At 47.2% G+C, this 16727-nt stretch overlaps 1 protein-coding gene across 1 annotated transcript in view; it reads left to right on the plus strand.

Moving 5' to 3' along the window:
* Positions 1-16727, plus strand: part of Kirrel1 (kirre like nephrin family adhesion molecule 1) — a 95154-nt gene that overhangs the window by 67082 nt on the left and 11345 nt on the right. Inside the window, exons 3-5 of the mRNA XM_026784147.1 lie at positions 8987-9151; positions 10853-11002; positions 15836-15993. Coding sequence (XP_026639948.1) covers positions 8987-9151; positions 10853-11002; positions 15836-15993 — 473 coding nt within the window. The remainder of the gene's footprint in view (positions 1-8986; positions 9152-10852; positions 11003-15835; positions 15994-16727) is intronic.

A 16727-nucleotide genomic window follows, 5' to 3' on the forward strand; every position in this document is an offset into this window, starting at 1 on the left:
TTCTTTTCTCTTTTGTAACATAGCATCACTTCACCTCTATTCTTTTCTCTTTCGTTGCCTGATGTTATTTTTTTTTTTCTGAGCTAGTCTCATGTAGCCCAGGCTGGTCTCTAATTTGTTATGTAGCTGATGCTGGCCTTAAGATCCTGATTGCTTTTTCTCTGTCTTCTGAATTCTAGGAGTATAGACGTACTACCATGCCAGGTTTGCCAGAATTCTGGAGTGTTGGGATAGAGCCCTGAGCTTTCATATATTCCATGGAGTCTCTACCAATCCATCTATAGCCTTAGTTTTAATCTTTTCTAGTTCATGCCAGCTTCCCTGCCTTCACGGCCCAGAGGTAGTGCAGAGTAGAGGTCTCCTCCTTCTCCCATCTCTGGATTTCTCTGTCTTTTCTCTAGCTCCCCTCTTCTCCCTCTCCACTCTGGGTTCTTGCTGGCCTCCTGCCTCTTCTCCCTCCTTCCCTTTCCTTTCCTATTGGAACCAAATGGAAATTCAGGGTTTGGTTTTGTTTTTAGTAGAGCCAGACACTGAGCCCTGCCACCCCCTTTGTGCTTCTGTCTGTTGTACCTGCTACAGCCAACCCCACTTGGCTCTCCATATGATTGTATTTTCTATAAAACATTGTCAGGGCCCCCTGCCAGTCCATATTTGCATAGAGCTGTCAGAGCAGGTCTGGCCCAGGTACCTAGGGGCTGGAGGCCCAGATGGGACAGGTGGGACAGTTTCTAGCCACACCTGCTAGCCTTTTTCATTTCAAGAGCAGTGTCCTTGTGAGTTGGCCCTAACCAGCAAATGGCCTCAGAGTCCATGCTTGCCTTTTCTCTCTGCTCTGTTGATTCACTGTGACCCTGTGGGAAGGAATGTAGGAATGTGGGACTTCCTTATAGAGGAAAACAAAGAACGCCCTCTGCCTCCTAGCCTGGGTATCATGCTTGGTTCCTTTCTGCCATGTCCTGTTGTCACCCCCCCCCAGCCGCCCCCATACACTCTACTGTGAAGGGGACACTAAGATAGGCATAGACAGGCAGGTTTCCTTTAGTATGAAGGTGACTGGGCACATAGCCTCGAGTCTTGGGCAAGGGATGATAGTCTCTTAGAACCCGAGTCAGGGGGTTCCTGTGGCCAAATTACTCAGCTCCTTCATGTTATACCTAAAAGCTACTGCCCAGAGGAGTGGTGTGTCTTTCCCAGAGTTAGACAGGTTGGTGACAAAGCCAAGACCAAGTCCACCCACACCTTTTTGAGAAAATTTCTGATCCATGGAATTTTGCTTCTCCCTGGCAGAATTGTGTAAAGCCTGTCCCTTGCCCCCATTCTGCCCTTTGTATTTCAGGGGTCTCTTCCTGTCACTCTGGAAACGAATCCACCGGTCCAGACTCATAAACCTCCTCTTCTGTCGCAGCAAATACCAGCCGGCCTGTGAGGTCTGCTCTAAGCCAGGAAACAGGCCAGGCTCTGGCCGTTTGCAAAATCCCATCTGGTGCCTGGAAAAAGTACCCTTTGGCTGTTCTCTCTACCCCCAGTTTTGGAGATGGCATTGGAGTTCTGTGGTCACACAGGTTGTGTGGAGGAGAAAGGTGGTGAAGAAGACACTTGAGGCCCCTATACCTGAGTTTTTGTACTCACAGAGGGAGGCGACACTGGGCGACTCTGGACAGGGTGGTAGATGTTGCAACAATTCTGAGTATTTGGACGCGAGTCTTGGGTTGCGGACTCTTCTTTGTTCTCTTCACTGTCTACATATAGCACCTGGTTGGACCTAACCAGTCCTCCAAGCACATCTATAAGTTTTCCAACTCACAAAGTGAAGCCTTCTTCTGTCAGAGGAAGAGGCCATGGCTTCAAAAGGCACTCACATCCATTTTAAGGACTCTAGGTGGGGCTCAACATAGAACAGAAGCAACAGGCCTTGATTCTTTCTGCCTGCCCAGCTGAGCTGACACAGAGCCTCTTTTCTGGAACGTCTGGTCCAAGGGTCTGCCTCAGGGTGTCTAACCCAGCTTTCTGCTCTTTTATGTTATCTGTCCTCACTCTGACCAACCTCAGCCTTGTCTATGGCCTTCCTCTTCTCCCTCCTCTTCTTACTCCCCTTCCTTCTTCTTCATCAGAAGCACAAATCTTTCTTTCTTTTTGCCTTCCTTCTTTGCTGGCCCATCCCACAGACTTGAAATCCTCTTTTCTCAGAGAATCCACTGTGAAAGTCTCTGTGGTAAGTGAATGGCTGGGAGGGGGAAGGACACCCTGTCAGGATGAGGAGAGAGAAAGCAGGAGAGGGAGGGACAGTAGAGAGATTTAGTTCCATCTGAGGCTGTCAGTGTGAATCAAAGGCTTTGCTTTGAAAGGCAGCATGGTCTGGAATGATGTGCTCAGGAACTGCTTCAGCCCATGGGGCTCATTTCTGCTCTTTGATAAATCCAGGGAGACGGGGTTCAGCCCCCACCATCCCTTTCTCCTGTTGCCTAACTCCCTGGCTTCCATGTGCTTGTCCCCACTCTCTCTGGTTCTGGTTGGTCCTTTCAGGCTAGCCTCTGGGAACATAACCACCAGGGCATGATGTGGGATTATCCTTTGCATGCTATGAATATGTTTTATTACCACTGGTTATTAAAGAAGCTGTTTCAGCCAGCGACTTAGTAGAGTAAAGCCAGGCAGGAAATCCGAACAGAGATATACAGAGGAAGTAGGCAGAGTGGAGGAGACGCCATGTAGCTGCTGAAGGAGAAAGGCACCAGCTGCTAGCCAGAACCTTACTGGTAGGTCACCACCTTGTGGTGAGTCACAGATTAATAGAAAAGGGTTAATTTAAGATGTAAAAGTTAGTTAATAAGAAGCCTGAGCTAATAGGTGGAATAGTGTTATTATTAATACAGTTTCTATGTGATTTTTCAGGTCTGGGTGGCCAGGAAATGAACAAGCAGTCGCCAGCTACAAGGGTACATGCTCCAGAACAGAGAGCAGACTGCCCTTGAGCAGACAGATGTGTATTCACACACAAGGACACAGAGAGGTGTTTGCATGGACAGGAAAGGGAACACATGTGCTTGCTTGCCTCTGTGTGACCATATGAAGTTTATGATTGTGAGAAGATATAAACATGTCCATCATAAATAGTATAACTCTAGGGGTCAATTCCTAATTCTCCATCAAAACTAGGGTTTGTGGGCAAGGGGTATATATAGTTCAGTGGTTGAGCTTTGCCTAGCATGTATGAGTACTTGGGTTCAATGCCCAGTGCCAGAAAAAAAAAAAGCAACAACAAAAAGGGGTTTGAACTCTCTGTCCTTGCTAGGCTCAGCAGATAAAAGGAGATTGGAAATTTGTTCATGAACAAAGACTGACCTGACCAGCCCCCCAGTGCTGGGATGATAATGGAGAAGGGGACTGAAGGACAGACCTGAGTCATGAAGAAGGGGAAAGAATGTGTTAGACGAAGGAGTGCAGAGATAACATCAAGAGGGAGTATAGAGACCTGGGGATCAGTGTCTGGCCTAGGGGGTCCCAGGAGAAGACAGCAGTGGACTACTTGAGATAGCATCCCTGGGACAACTTGGTTTCTTTCTGTGCTTACTGTATCCCAACCTTAACATTTGTGTGGCTCAGGGAAGTGTCCTGGTGTCTCTGAGCTGTGATTTCTTATTACAGTATAAACAGTACCAGCGAGTCTAAGTACAACAGCAAGTCTTTCATATGCAGGACCTATTTACACACACACACACACACACACACACACACACACACACACACACACACACGCTACAGGTTGTCATTGGTGGCTTAAAGACTGCTATTTTGTTTGCCACTGAAACTCCCTGGGCTCACCATTCCCTCCATGCATTCCTGCCAAGCTTCTCCTATGCCGATAGCACACAAGGCAAGTGCTACACGGCTGTGGAGCCAAACCCCAGACCCAAGTGCCACTATCTACCCAAGAGGTAAACAGACTGGAGATGAAGTCTAAGCTGTAAAGTGGAGATCAGAAACGGCAGGCGGGCAGAACTGAAGGCTACCAGTAGCTCTTTCTCAGGCTGAGGCATGAATCCAACTCATTTTCAGGATTGGATATTCCTAGAGTGTGACAGGGTACCAACAGTAGCGACTGTGGAGCTGAGACACCTGTTTTTATCTCATTTCTGCCAGCCCACAATTCCCCTTTGTTTAAAATGCAGGTAATAAGTACCACTGTGTAGCGGATTATAACGCTAGGAACAGTGTCTGTAAGACATCAGAGGGGCACGCAGTCAGCATGTTATAATTGCAGGTATTTATTATTATGGAGTGTTGCTGGGGCTGAATGAACAGAAATGGTAAATCAAAACCTCTGTTCTCAGGGGCTCACAGGAGAGCGGGGAGACAAAACACATATGAGTAATTTTTAATCTGAGGCAGTTGTGGTGTGTTCTCTAACCAGAAGTGCAGACAAATCTGTGGGAGAATAAAGCAAGGAGGCTAGAAGAGCTTTGTGACTAGAAGTGGTGCTAAGGGTTGACAGTTAACTCGGAAGGAAGGCGATCTAGGAATGAGACAGAGGTACGGTGGCAAGGGATCAGTCCCTCTGCTCCCCTTACTTCTCCAGTGTGAATCCCTTCCCTACTTCATTTGCCCTGTTCACTGTTGCCCTGAGGGAAAACCCACGCTGAGTCTCTCGAATTGCCAATGGAGGTAGGAAAGAAAAGACTGCTCAGACAGTGGGTCTTTACTTGAAGAAGAGGCTGAGCCCACCTCACCTCTGTAGGTAGGTCCGGAGTCACTCTGTTCTTGGTTTCTCTTGGTAGGTAACTCTCCCCGTCTTCTCTTCTACCTTGGCCCCATTAGGACACTACAGACATATTGGTCTTAAGGGTCCTTCCTTATTCCTTTCCCCTCTGCCTTTGTGTGAATGTCTAGCTTTAGCTGTTTTGGCTTTTTCTCAGTGTATGTTTCAGTACCTCCGTTAATGCCCTATCAAGAGTGTGTGTGTGTGTGTGTGTGTGTGTGTGTGTGTGTGTGTGTCATGATCTGTCTTCATTGTAGCTGGCTTGCCTCATCTGTGATAGAGTCTGAAGTTTGTTTGGGAGGGAGCAGGATGGAAGTGAAAATTCCCTTTAAATACCGTCAGAAGCTATCAAGTGTGTGTGTGTGTGTGTGTGTGTATCATGATCTGTCTTCTTTGTAGCTGGCTTGCCTCATCTGTGATAGAGTCTGAAGTTTGTTTGGGAGGGAGCAGGATGGAAGTGAAAATTCCCTTTAAATACCATCAGAAGCTCAAGGCTGCTGACTTGATGCTGTAGCAGGAGGTTAGTCTGTGTTCGCCTGTCTGTGGCCATGGCTTTTCTGCTTCTCTCTGCGTTGCTATACTCTGCGTGTTCTCTTCCTGGACATGGATGAGGGCATGTTCACAGACCCAGACATAAGTACTGAGATTTTCCCTCTCAGCTCAGAACAGGCTTCACTAAGCTCAGGTACCCAGGACCTCAGAGGCATGCTTGAGTTGTGATGTGTCACTCGCTAGGTCACATGTTCTAGGTTATTGGCACTTCTTGACACTCTAAAACTTACCAACACCTATGTCTTCTCTTGGGGCACTACTACCCTTTATGCTCAGAGCTTTCCAGACATTCTCTTCCCCTGTCCACTTCCCCTCATCATCTGCAACAGAACCTTCTAGACTGAGTGTTATCCTTCCTAGCTCTACACCATATCCCAGTTTTCAGGGTTCCTCTCACAGGAGAGAACACACTATTGCTTCCACATCTTGCATGTTTCAGTCTCACTTAGATGGGGCAGAGTGGAGGGAGAGGACAGTGCTCTGCTTTCCCTGAAGAAGTTTCACAAGGTTGGACTTGGGTATTGGCTCCTAATAATCCATCTGTGAATAGACTAACTTAGCACACCCCTGTGTCACAGCTCTAAGTGTTCCGGCAGGCACTTGTAGTGTGACTTAGGCCTGTGAATGACACAGTCCAGACTCAAAAGTTCGCCCCTAGCTGCCCTGAGGTAGCTGACCTGAGCAGTGTGGTCCTCACTATGGCAGAGAAAAGAAGTGAATAGGCTCTGAGGCAGTGCATGTAATCTTGGAAGGCATCCCAGATGACGTGACTATTTGAATCTCAAAGAAGGAGTGTTTTTCAGAGACCTGTATGGGGACCTAAAGGGTGACCTATATCCAACTCATGTAGACTTTAGAGAATAGAACTTAATTAGATCAGACTGTGTTTTCCCTCATCATGAGTTGACTTAAGTATCACGTTTTCTCCTCGTGTGCTGTCTCGGCTGCAGGGCTATTTGGGGACACGTGCCACTGCTTGAGACTTTGGTACAGAAAGTGGTCCTTCCACGGATTCAAATCCTGAGGGCCCCTCCTCCTTCATCGTTGGACTCTGCTCACCACTGCTTCCACTCTGCTTTTAGACCAAATTGCTTCAACTAGGGCTGACTCAAAAATTTATTTTACTTCAAAATTCACAGAAAAGCAGATACCACCCTTCTGTTACTCATTCTTATGTTTCCCCCAAGAGTCTCCTTTGCGTGTATCTAGCTGTCTAACTGCTCAGGGATAGACAATGGTCATGGCTATTTAGTAGGTACATGCAAAGGACTTTGGTAGGCCTGCATCCACCTCACCACACTTGGCTTCACAGTGGTCCGGGAGGGAGACATATCATTCCCAAGTAGAAAATGCACTTTGGAAGGTAACTTGGTCAGAGCTACCCAGTTAGGAAGAGGAGCAGAGGGACCATGGAAACCTTAGTCTTCTCCTAAGCCAATTCTCCTAGTATTTGAACAGAAGGGGTCTTTGGCAGTCTATACCAGTCTTGTCATCTTACAGCGAGCAACTGGAAATCCAGGTAAGGAAGAACCAGGCCAAGGTTGCCTGCTTCTCACTCTAGAAAGACCTTGTCTCCTGACTCCAGGTGCATCCCAACACCCTCCCACTGCAGGGTCATACAGCTCCTCATTGCAAGTAAACATGCAGCCGGCTGCCCACTGTCCTCTGGAGAAGCCCCTGTCACAAATCCTTGCCATGGGCTCGAGGAGCCTTGAGACACAGGATACAGTTTGTTGCATTTAGCTGCACTAGAGAACATGCAAGGATATGAATAAATTTAAATAATAATGAGCGCAAATGCTGGAGTGAGTAACACCAGGCTGCTGACCTGGCCTGCAGGGTCTCAGCACTTGTCACCCTTTTCTCTGGATGTGTGAATGGGACTTAGCTTTTCTTACTGAAACAGACAAGCTGGGGAAATTAGGTCTGCAAAGTTGGGGAGCCACTTACAATAAAAAAAAAAACAAACAAGTACACCTTTTCTAATGTCCTAATCCCATGCAGATCCAAAGATCTGCATTGTTGCATTTAACCAAGGGCAAAGCCTGCGTCCTGTGCTTCCTGTGCTGTCCTATTCTGATCCCAGGAGACACAGAAAGAGAAGACAGTTCCCCACTCTGTGTTGTGTGTTGTGTGTGTGTGTGTGTGTGTGTGTGTGTGTGTGTGTTTGTGTGAGACAGAGGTTCTATTCTCATGGAACAGATAGGGAAAACACTTCCACCAACAAGTTGTCTTCCACCTCCCGATGACAAAAACATGAGCTTGATCCCCTACAGCTTTGGACAGGAAACCCTGTAGACAGAGTTGCCACAAGATCGAGTGATGTGACAATCTGTGCTTGCACAGGGGCTATGGTTTTCCTGAATGGAGAATGTGGGGACAAATTTGGAAAGAAGGGGAGATATGGAACTGGAGAGAAGAAAGGGGTGGGTCGGCTAGGACCCAGGGCTTGGCTTTTGCTCAGTGGTAGAGGGCCCTGTGTTTGATTCAGATTAAGAAGTGGGGTGAAACCTATACACTGGATGAAAGGGAGGTCTTGACTTGGGAAGGAATGAATTGAGAAGCTGAGTTTGAAAGGACTTGGATTAGGGGGTTGTGGCCTCTATAGACTCTGAGCTGGAAGAAAAGGTAAACCAGAATCTAAGCTTTGAAGAGAGCTTATTTTGATTGCCTGGTGTGACCTATTGGAGCTAGGGCAAGGAAGCCTCCAATTTAACCCTTTGCTGATCCCTCATCAGCCCCTCTCCTTCCCTTTTGTCCAGTATAAGAAACTAATGCTCACATTATACTGTGCCCAGTGTGCAGCGTGCCCTACCACTGGGACCAGCCAGTGATGAAGCAAGCCTGTTGGTGGGAGCAAGAGAGAAGAAATCTGCAATCCAATTCCCTACTCCATTTAGACTCCACAATTAAAGGCAATTACTCTGCAGTTCTCTCATCAAATGCTCCCGGACAAGCTGCCAGCCAGGCAGCCATGTGTAGCTCCTGGAGCTCGAGGGAGAATAGAACAAAGTCCACTGTCTCAGCTCCCAAGATGCAGGAGGGTGTGTGCATGCAGATGTTTTGGGGGTTCATCCCTGTGCTCTAGCCCTTGGGTCAAGGATAAACAATGGAACAGAGCCAGTATGCAGACAAGAGGGTTCAGGTCTATTTGGCTTTGGATGCACTGTCACCTTGGAGTTGTCTGTGCATTCAAGTAGACACATTGTACATGGGAAAGCCGAACATCTGTTGGTTTGTACTGCATGGAAGGGATTGTGGCATTATAGTCATCTGTTATGAATCTATCACTCACAAACCTAAGTGTCTAAAGGGAGGCATCAGATGCAGAAAAGGTTTTATAAAACAGCCTTGGACCAGATAGCAAGGGCTTGAAGTCTAACCCTAGCTCTATTATTTGTTCAGTGGGTGATCATTAGATAAGTGTGATTCTCTGGGCTTCAGTGTTCAAAACTGGGTCAGGCCCAATCCGAAGATCTTTAGGTAATGCCAAACCATTTCTGTGATTGCTAAACCCTCCAGAACTTTAGACCTGTCTCTGGGACCCTGACAGGGAGGCGTAAAGGGAGCACGTGGCATCTTGTGTGGGAAGGCATGGCCCGGACTGAAGGATGAGAGTAGAATCCTGCAAGGGACTTTGGTGGAGCCCTTCTCACCCTTCTTTTTACCGGCTGCTAGTTTTAGCTTTACCTGGGACCCAGACTCGCTTCAGCCAGGAGCCAGCTGATCAGACTGTGGTGGCTGGACAGCGGGCTGTGCTGCCGTGTGTGCTCCTCAACTACTCTGGGATTGTACAATGGACCAAGGACGGGCTGGCTCTTGGCATGGGCCAGGGCCTCAAAGGTGAGTGGTGGGCTGGGACTGTGCCTTATTAGAGTGCATGCTATCGTGGCTCACAGCCTTGAGTTTGACCCCTAACCCAGCATCTGGAAATCCTCTTCCCTACTTTTGGCCTAGATTCCCGTATTTGCTACCCATCCTTCTCTCTATCCTGTTATTGACTTCTGAGGTCTGTCACTTTACCCTGCAACTCTCTCTTTCCTCAGATTGTGGATTGGCTCAAGAGAGGTAGTGTATGGCCTGGGGGATCAGGAGAGCTCTAGACAGACACAGTCAGGGAGACAGCAATGGGGTGTTGCGGGCAGATCAAGCAGGAGGAGATGCAAAAGCCAGCCCAGCCCACCCCACATAGTTGGTATGCTGAGCTATGCCTACCCTTTCTCCTTTTTTATTTTTGAAATTATAATATAATTACAGCAGTTCTCTATTCTCTGTCCGCCTATGGAGTACTTCATGCTTTTCTCTTCCCCCTTCACAGTCCATGTCTGCCTTTTGCAATGTTTTGCTGTTAACATCAGCCTAAACACTTTCTTGTTTAATAATTTCACGAGCATTTGTTAAGCACAGGCTATGTAGCCAGTCCTGAAGAAAACACAAAAATTCAGCCAGTGACAAACACCCTAACTTCCTATATCCCAAAGCAAGTCCAGAGACCCTTGGAAATACTTCTCAGCAAAGAGGGTAAAGAGCTGAGATACCTGGCTCCCATTACCCCTCGGCCACTTGCCCACTGAATGACTTGAGAAAAACCACTTTGTCGCTCTCTTTGTCTTGGTTTAGCTGATTTGTGAAGTGGGTTTGACAGTCACAGTCTGTCTATCTTAAAAGTGCACTCTTGGTTTTTACACCGAGTGGCAGGATGTGTTTTATGAGGATAACATTGATAGCTATGAAGCACCACAATGAGGTCAGTCGGTGAGGGACTATAGCATGATAAGACTTCTGGTCTTATTATTTTTGAGGGTGGTGAGATTATTTGCTGTGGGTCTAGGTTGAGGAAATCAGCATGGCACACTCTATAAAAGGAAAGAAATGAATGTGATGGATCTGTTGTTGATGAGAGGGAACATGAGAGAGACAGAGGTCAATAGATATGCAGTCAGAAGAATCTATAGCCTCTGGGGTGGGGGCAGTGCAAAGCAGATGGTGGGAGCTAGTGGGAGCCTATTAGCAGGGCAGAGCAGATACAGAAGCCCACCCTATGTCTTGGAAAAGAAGCAGAAATCTCACTTGGGTTCTCCTTTGAGGAACCAGCAAACCTTGCTCATTCTCCTTCCTTGCAGGCCACAGAGGTGGTCCATAAGTGCTGAGGTGGCCGTGCTTACCACTGCCCACACTCCTCTCACCACACTCCTGCCTGCTTGCCTGTTCTTTTCTTCCTCTTCCTTTGCTATTGTCATGAGAAACATTTACCTATAAACAGCTGTGGAGATTTCATCTGCTAATCTCTCTCTCTCTCTCTCTCTGCTTATTCTTCACTATCCCCTCCTGCTTAATAGTTACGGAGTCTGTGTCTGGTGCTTCAAAGTCTCACCTGCCAGAGGTGCCCAGGAGAGGGCAAAGTGGGGAGAACTGACCTGGAATGGATGCTGGTTCTGCTTTGGGGAGGATCTGAGGAGATGATGAGCCTTGGGTAGAGAGGACAGCGTGGTCCAGGCCTCAAGACTTGGTCTTACTCTGATCTTCCCCGTTCTGTCCCTGCAGCCTGGCCACGGTACCGGGTCGTGGGCTCTGCGGACGCTGGTCAATACAACTTGGAGATCACAGATGCCGAACTCTCCGACGATGCTTCCTATGAGTGCCAGGCCACAGAGGCTGCACTGCGCTCCCGGCGGGCCAAACTCACCGTGCTCAGTAATGACTCCAATCTGCTTCTCCCCTCTCCACTTCCCTCTTCAATGTCCCCAGCTTTTCCTCTCTTCCTAACCTTGCCTTCCCCCTCCCTGGTTCTCTCTCAACAACTCCTTACACAAACTTCTTCAAAAACTAAGGGACTAGAAAGTTAGCTCAGTGGTTAAGAGCATTTGCTACTTTTGCAGATCTGAGTTTAGTGCCTGGCACACATCTGGTGGTTTATTACCACTGAGAATTCCAGTTCCAGATGATTCTAATGCCTTCTTCTGGCTTCTGTGGCCATGTGCATATGTGAGGCTCATACAGAGAATCAGGTTTGTTTACACACACACACACACACACACACACACACACACACACACACACACACGGTCAATTATACTTAAAAACAAAGCAAACCAAACTAAAAGCAGGTCAAGAGTGGAGGAGGCTGTGCTGTCCTTGCCTTTACTGGGTATTATGGTTTCTGTAAGTTTGGTACCCTTTGCTCTGACCTCTGCCCCAATCACACTGAGGACTGTGGTGATGGAGGCGCATCAGTACTCTTCCTGATTTATACAGCAGCAGGGTTTGTGGTTTAGGGAACTTTGCTTGTTCCTCTGCATTCTCTGCTGGACCCAGAGACCAGCCTGTTTGCAGCTGGCGCGGCCTGGCCTGATGGATTGTCTTTTGAAAACGGATCTCCAGCCACAGTGCGCAGGGGACAGAGTAGATGTCACTGCAGCGAGCCTTGGGCCATCTGAATAATGAGAGGACAAAAGGGAAGCCAGCAGTGGCCCATCTTCAGGTCTTAAGATCCCGCGCCCCCCCCCCCCCCCCATGGTCTCAGTGACTCTGTTGTGCTTCCTTGGGCATGGATCCTTCTGCTTGTGAGTCCCTCTTCTTTTTCCTCTGACCTCCACTTCTCATCCTTGCCCTCCCTCCAGCACAAAGTCAGTGAAGTCGAGAGAAAAGAGTAAGGAACAGAGATAAATGAGTCTGCATGCCAAATTCCCTCCTATTTGGGGGAGGGGGATATGGGGGGGGGACTCCTAGCAATGAAAAGAGCTCTGGACTGCTGGGAATTCCAAGCCTTGGGTTCAGGTTGTGCCTTGGTCATTTTTTTAAAAAAGATTTATTTATTTATTAAGTATACAACATTCCTTCCATGTGTGCTTACATGCCAGAAGAGGGCACCAGATCTCATTACAGATGGTTGTGAGCCACCATGTGGTTGCTGGGAATTGAACTCAGAATCTCTGGAAGAGCAGCCAGCCAGTGCTCTTAACCTCTGAGCCATCTCTCCAGCACCTTGGTCATTTTTGTACTGTGACCCTGATCACTGGCATGGAAATATACCATAATACTGTCAGCCTGCCCTCCCTCCCTCCCTTCCTCTTTCCTTCTCTCTCTCTCTCTCTTCCTTCTTCCTCCTTTTCTTCTTTCCTACCTTCCTACTTTTTCCTGAGATTTGATATTTTATGATAAAGGTTAAATGAAGTCATATGCACAGGTACTTTAGTGAACAAGAGGTAAACACTGGGTAAATGGTAGAAATTGTCAGTTGTCTCGTGGTTTAAAATTGATAGCAAAGACAAAAACACACAGGAGGATGAATGGAAGCAAATTGAAGACCCGAATATTAACCACACACCTTTGAACACCTGAATTTTGACAAAGAAGCCAGAAATAACCAGTGGAAAAAAGAAAGCATATTTAACAAGTAGAGCTGGCATAGCTGGATATCAACATGTAGAAGAATGAAAATAGACCCATATCTATCACCATGCACAAAACTAAAGTCCAAATGGATCAAAGACCTCAACATAAAGCCAGCCACATTGAACCTCATAGAAGAGAAAGTTGGAAGTACACTTGAATGCACTGGCACAGAGAACCACTTCCTAAATATAACCCCAGCAGCACAGACACTGAGAGAAACAATTAATAAATGGGACCTCCTGGAACTGAAAAGCTTCTGTATAGCAAAGGACATGGTCAACAATACAAAACAACAGCCTACAGAATGGGAAAAGATCTTCACTAACCCCACATCAGGTCTGATCTTCAAAATATACAAAGAACTCAAGAAATTGGTCATCAAAAGAACAAATAATCCAATTAAGAAAATGGAGTACAGACCTAAACAGAGAACTCTCAACAAAGGAATCTAAAATGGCTGAAAGACACTTAAGGAAATGTTCAACATCCTTAGTCGTCAGAGAAATGCAATCAAAACAACTCTGAGATTCCATCTTACACCTGTAAGAACGACCAAGATCAAAAACACTGATGACAACTTATGCTGGAGAGGTTGTGGGGAAAAGTGAACACTTCTGCATTGCTGGTGGGAATGCAAGCTGGTACAACCCCTTTGGATGTCAGTGTGGGGATTTCTCAGAAAATTAGGAAACAACCTTCCTCAAGACACAGAAAAACCACTTTTGGGTGTCAGTTGTGCCACAAGGACAGGTGTTCAACTGCGTTCATAGCAGCATTGTTTGTCATAGCCAAAAACCTGGAAACAACCTAAATGCCCCTCAGCCAAAGAATAGATAAGGAAAATGTATATTTACACAATGGAGTACTACACAGCAGAAAAAATAATGACATCTTGAAATTTGCAGGCAAATGGATGAAGCTAGAAAACAGCATATTGAGTGAGGTGGTAACCCAGCCCCAGAAAGACAACTATCACATGTACTCACTCATAGGTGGTTTTTAAACATAAAGCAAAAAAAAAAAAAAAAAAAAAAAACACACAAAAAAAAAACAGCCTACAAATCACAATCCCAGAGAACTGAGACAACAATGAAGACCCTAAGAGAGACTACATGGACCTAATCTACATGGGAACTAGAAAAAGACAAGATCTCCTGAGTAAATTGGGAGCATGGGGATCATAAGCGAGGACTGAAGGGGAGGAGAGAGGAAGAGAGGGGAGCAGAGAAAAATGTAGAGCTCAATAAAAAAATTGACAGCAAAGACTTTGAAAAATTCTAGAGAAATGTGAGTTGGTGCCAGATGGTCTTCCTCCAAGCAAAGGGAAGAGAAACATGACAAGGGCAGAAAGACCAGTGGGAGAAAATGCTTTCTCTGTAGCAGGGATCCAATATCTCTGAGCATATAGAGGCTTGGTTCCTGAGTATGGTAACAAGGTACAACTGTAGAGAGCCAGGCAGACCAGGAGATCCTCCCCGTTTCTCCACTTCTCAAGTTTCTTCTGCTCACAACCACAACTCTGCCCCATTACTGGAACTGTATATACCAGGGAGCAGGAAAGAGGGAGAGCGGTGGGTGGAAGCCAGAACCCTTTCATCACAGTAAAAGCAGCACATTTTACACAACACAGTTCCCTGCATGCCACACTCTGTGTGCAGTACCTCACTGACCTCACGTAGGCTCGATGGACGGACTTTGTTAGGTCTCTGAGGAAGAAACAGACTCAGTGCCTTTAGGGGTTCAACAAGAACACGAGAGTGAGGGGAGGTGCCAGGATGTGAAGGCATTGATCTAACTTCCATCCCTTCTCCACTCTGCCACCCCACATGCTTAACCAGACCAGAAAGCGGTGTCAGCACCGACACCTCCAGCACCCCGGGACAGCCTTGTCTGCCTCCAGTTCCACGGACCTCCCAAGGTCGCCCCTCAAGGGTCTCCTCTCAAAGTTACCTCTCAGTCTCCCGTGTCTTTCTCAGAAAGAAGAAAAGCAAATCCTTCCTCATTTCTGAATATTGAACATCGAGTGGACCTAGATTATTATTAAAATCTTTCTGACTTTATCCTATCAATGGCCTGGTCAGTCGATAGCCCCTAGGGCCTCCAAGTTCTGACTGATATTGCTGGTAAGAGTTAATAGGAAGAAATGGATGCAATGCCTCAAGCCTCTAATCCCGGCACTTGGGAAGTGAAGGCAGGAGAATCATGAGTTCAGTGCCAGCCTCAACCACATAATGAGTCTCTGTCTCAAAATAGTAAGTGAATAGATACTTTATTTAAAAAAAAAAAAAGAAGAAGAAGAACCCCTGCCCTCACAGAACTTAGGACTGTTGGCCTTGGGGATCTCAACCTAAACATTTAGAAGCCTGTGGCAGTGGTATAAGAACAAAAAAAGTTTATTTCTTAAAACCAGATGTATAGCAGCTAACTCAGTTCCTTAAGCACACAGCAAAGACTGTTTTAACCATGCAGTGGAGACTTTTTAAATGCCACTAAGACTTGTACCTGTTTTTTCCGAGGGTATTGAGGCAGAGAGAGGAAGTCACCAATAGAAAGCAAGTGCTGGGCAGAAAACAGCTGAAAACTGCCACAGGTGGGCACATAAAGCTTTCCACCTTGTCTGGGATTTGCCCAGGGTGGTAACTCTTCCACAGCCACCCAGAGAAGGCACACATCGTGGAGAAAACAGCAGAAACAAAGTGGGGCCGTAAGGGACTACAGGACGTGGCTTGCGGACCCTAAAACAGGAGACAAGCAGGGTTTGGAACCCTCGCCACAGGCAGTTGTAGCCTCTAGAGGTGTTTGAGCAGAACAGCACAGTCTTAACTGCTATGGAGAAAATATCCTGCTAAAGCTGTAATGGATAGAGTTCCCCATCTGGCCATTCCAAGCAGGATAGATAGTTTCCATCCGAAGCAAACTCCTTGGGTAATAGAGGTGTGTACAGCATCAGACAGTAACAGCAGCTGTGAAAGAGTAACCAGCAAGCCGAGAAAGCTTGGGGGCTGAGTGAAGCCCCTTCGGAAGCACTGGATAGAGCGATTGTAAATTGGGCTAGGGTGGCGTTGATCTGCTGAGAACAAGGAGCACCGCTGGCTGCATCCTGAGCTGATTTTGTTCTCCTCTTCCCTCCAGTTCCTCCAGAGGACACACGGATTGATGGCGGCCCTGTGATTCTGCTGCAAGCAGGCACCCCCCACAACCTCACATGCCGAGCCTTTAATGCCAAGCCTGCTGCCAGCATCATTTGGTTCCGTGATGGGACACAACAGGAGGGGGCTGTGGCTACCACGGTGAGAACCTGCTCTCTCCCGGGCACAGCTCCGGTTCTTTCCTTTCCTAAAAGGAATGGACTTCCAGGGTCACAGCCATTTCATAAGTACTGGCTGTATGCTAGGTACTCAAAAGAGTCCCATAAAGTAGGCATTGCTTCCAACTTATATAGGGGTGCCTGGTGCAAAGTCACACAGAGAGCAAGCAGCAGAGTTGGCATTCTGTACTCGAGTCTGACTGCCCTGTTGATCCCTTTCTGTGGAAGCCCGGGTTTTCATGCACTTTCTCAGATGTCAGGCATGACAGTGAAAGGCATTAGGTCACTTAGCCGTAATCACATGGCGAAACTGATGCTGGTGGAATCCAGAACCTGCACCTGAGGAACATCTGTCCATTCTGCCAGCTGTGAGCAGCATGTCTTTGCACCCATGCCTGTGCTGGGCACCATGGGAGACACTTCCCAGTGGGGAAAGAAACTGCCCCCTGTGTTCCCGGAGTGCCAGGATGGAGAGCTTGGGTTTTGGCTTTAGCTCTTAGTGACCTCTGTGTCCTTGGACACATCTCTTCTTCCTGGCCTCAGTGGTACCATTTAATAAATGATTATTTGACCCCCATGGGACCTGACATTTTTACCATTAAACCCGTTGTTTTTCTCCCAGGAGGAGGGGCTACTTCTTTTAAATTGGCTTGGCAGCCAGACCATTCATTGCCTACTCTCTAGTTTGCTTATTCACCTCAGACTATGAGTTTTAAG

The sequence above is a fragment of the Microtus ochrogaster genome, chromosome 21 (assembly GCF_000317375.1).
Source record: "Microtus ochrogaster isolate Prairie Vole_2 chromosome 21, MicOch1.0, whole genome shotgun sequence".
NCBI classification, from domain to species: domain Eukaryota; kingdom Metazoa; phylum Chordata; class Mammalia; order Rodentia; family Cricetidae; genus Microtus; species Microtus ochrogaster.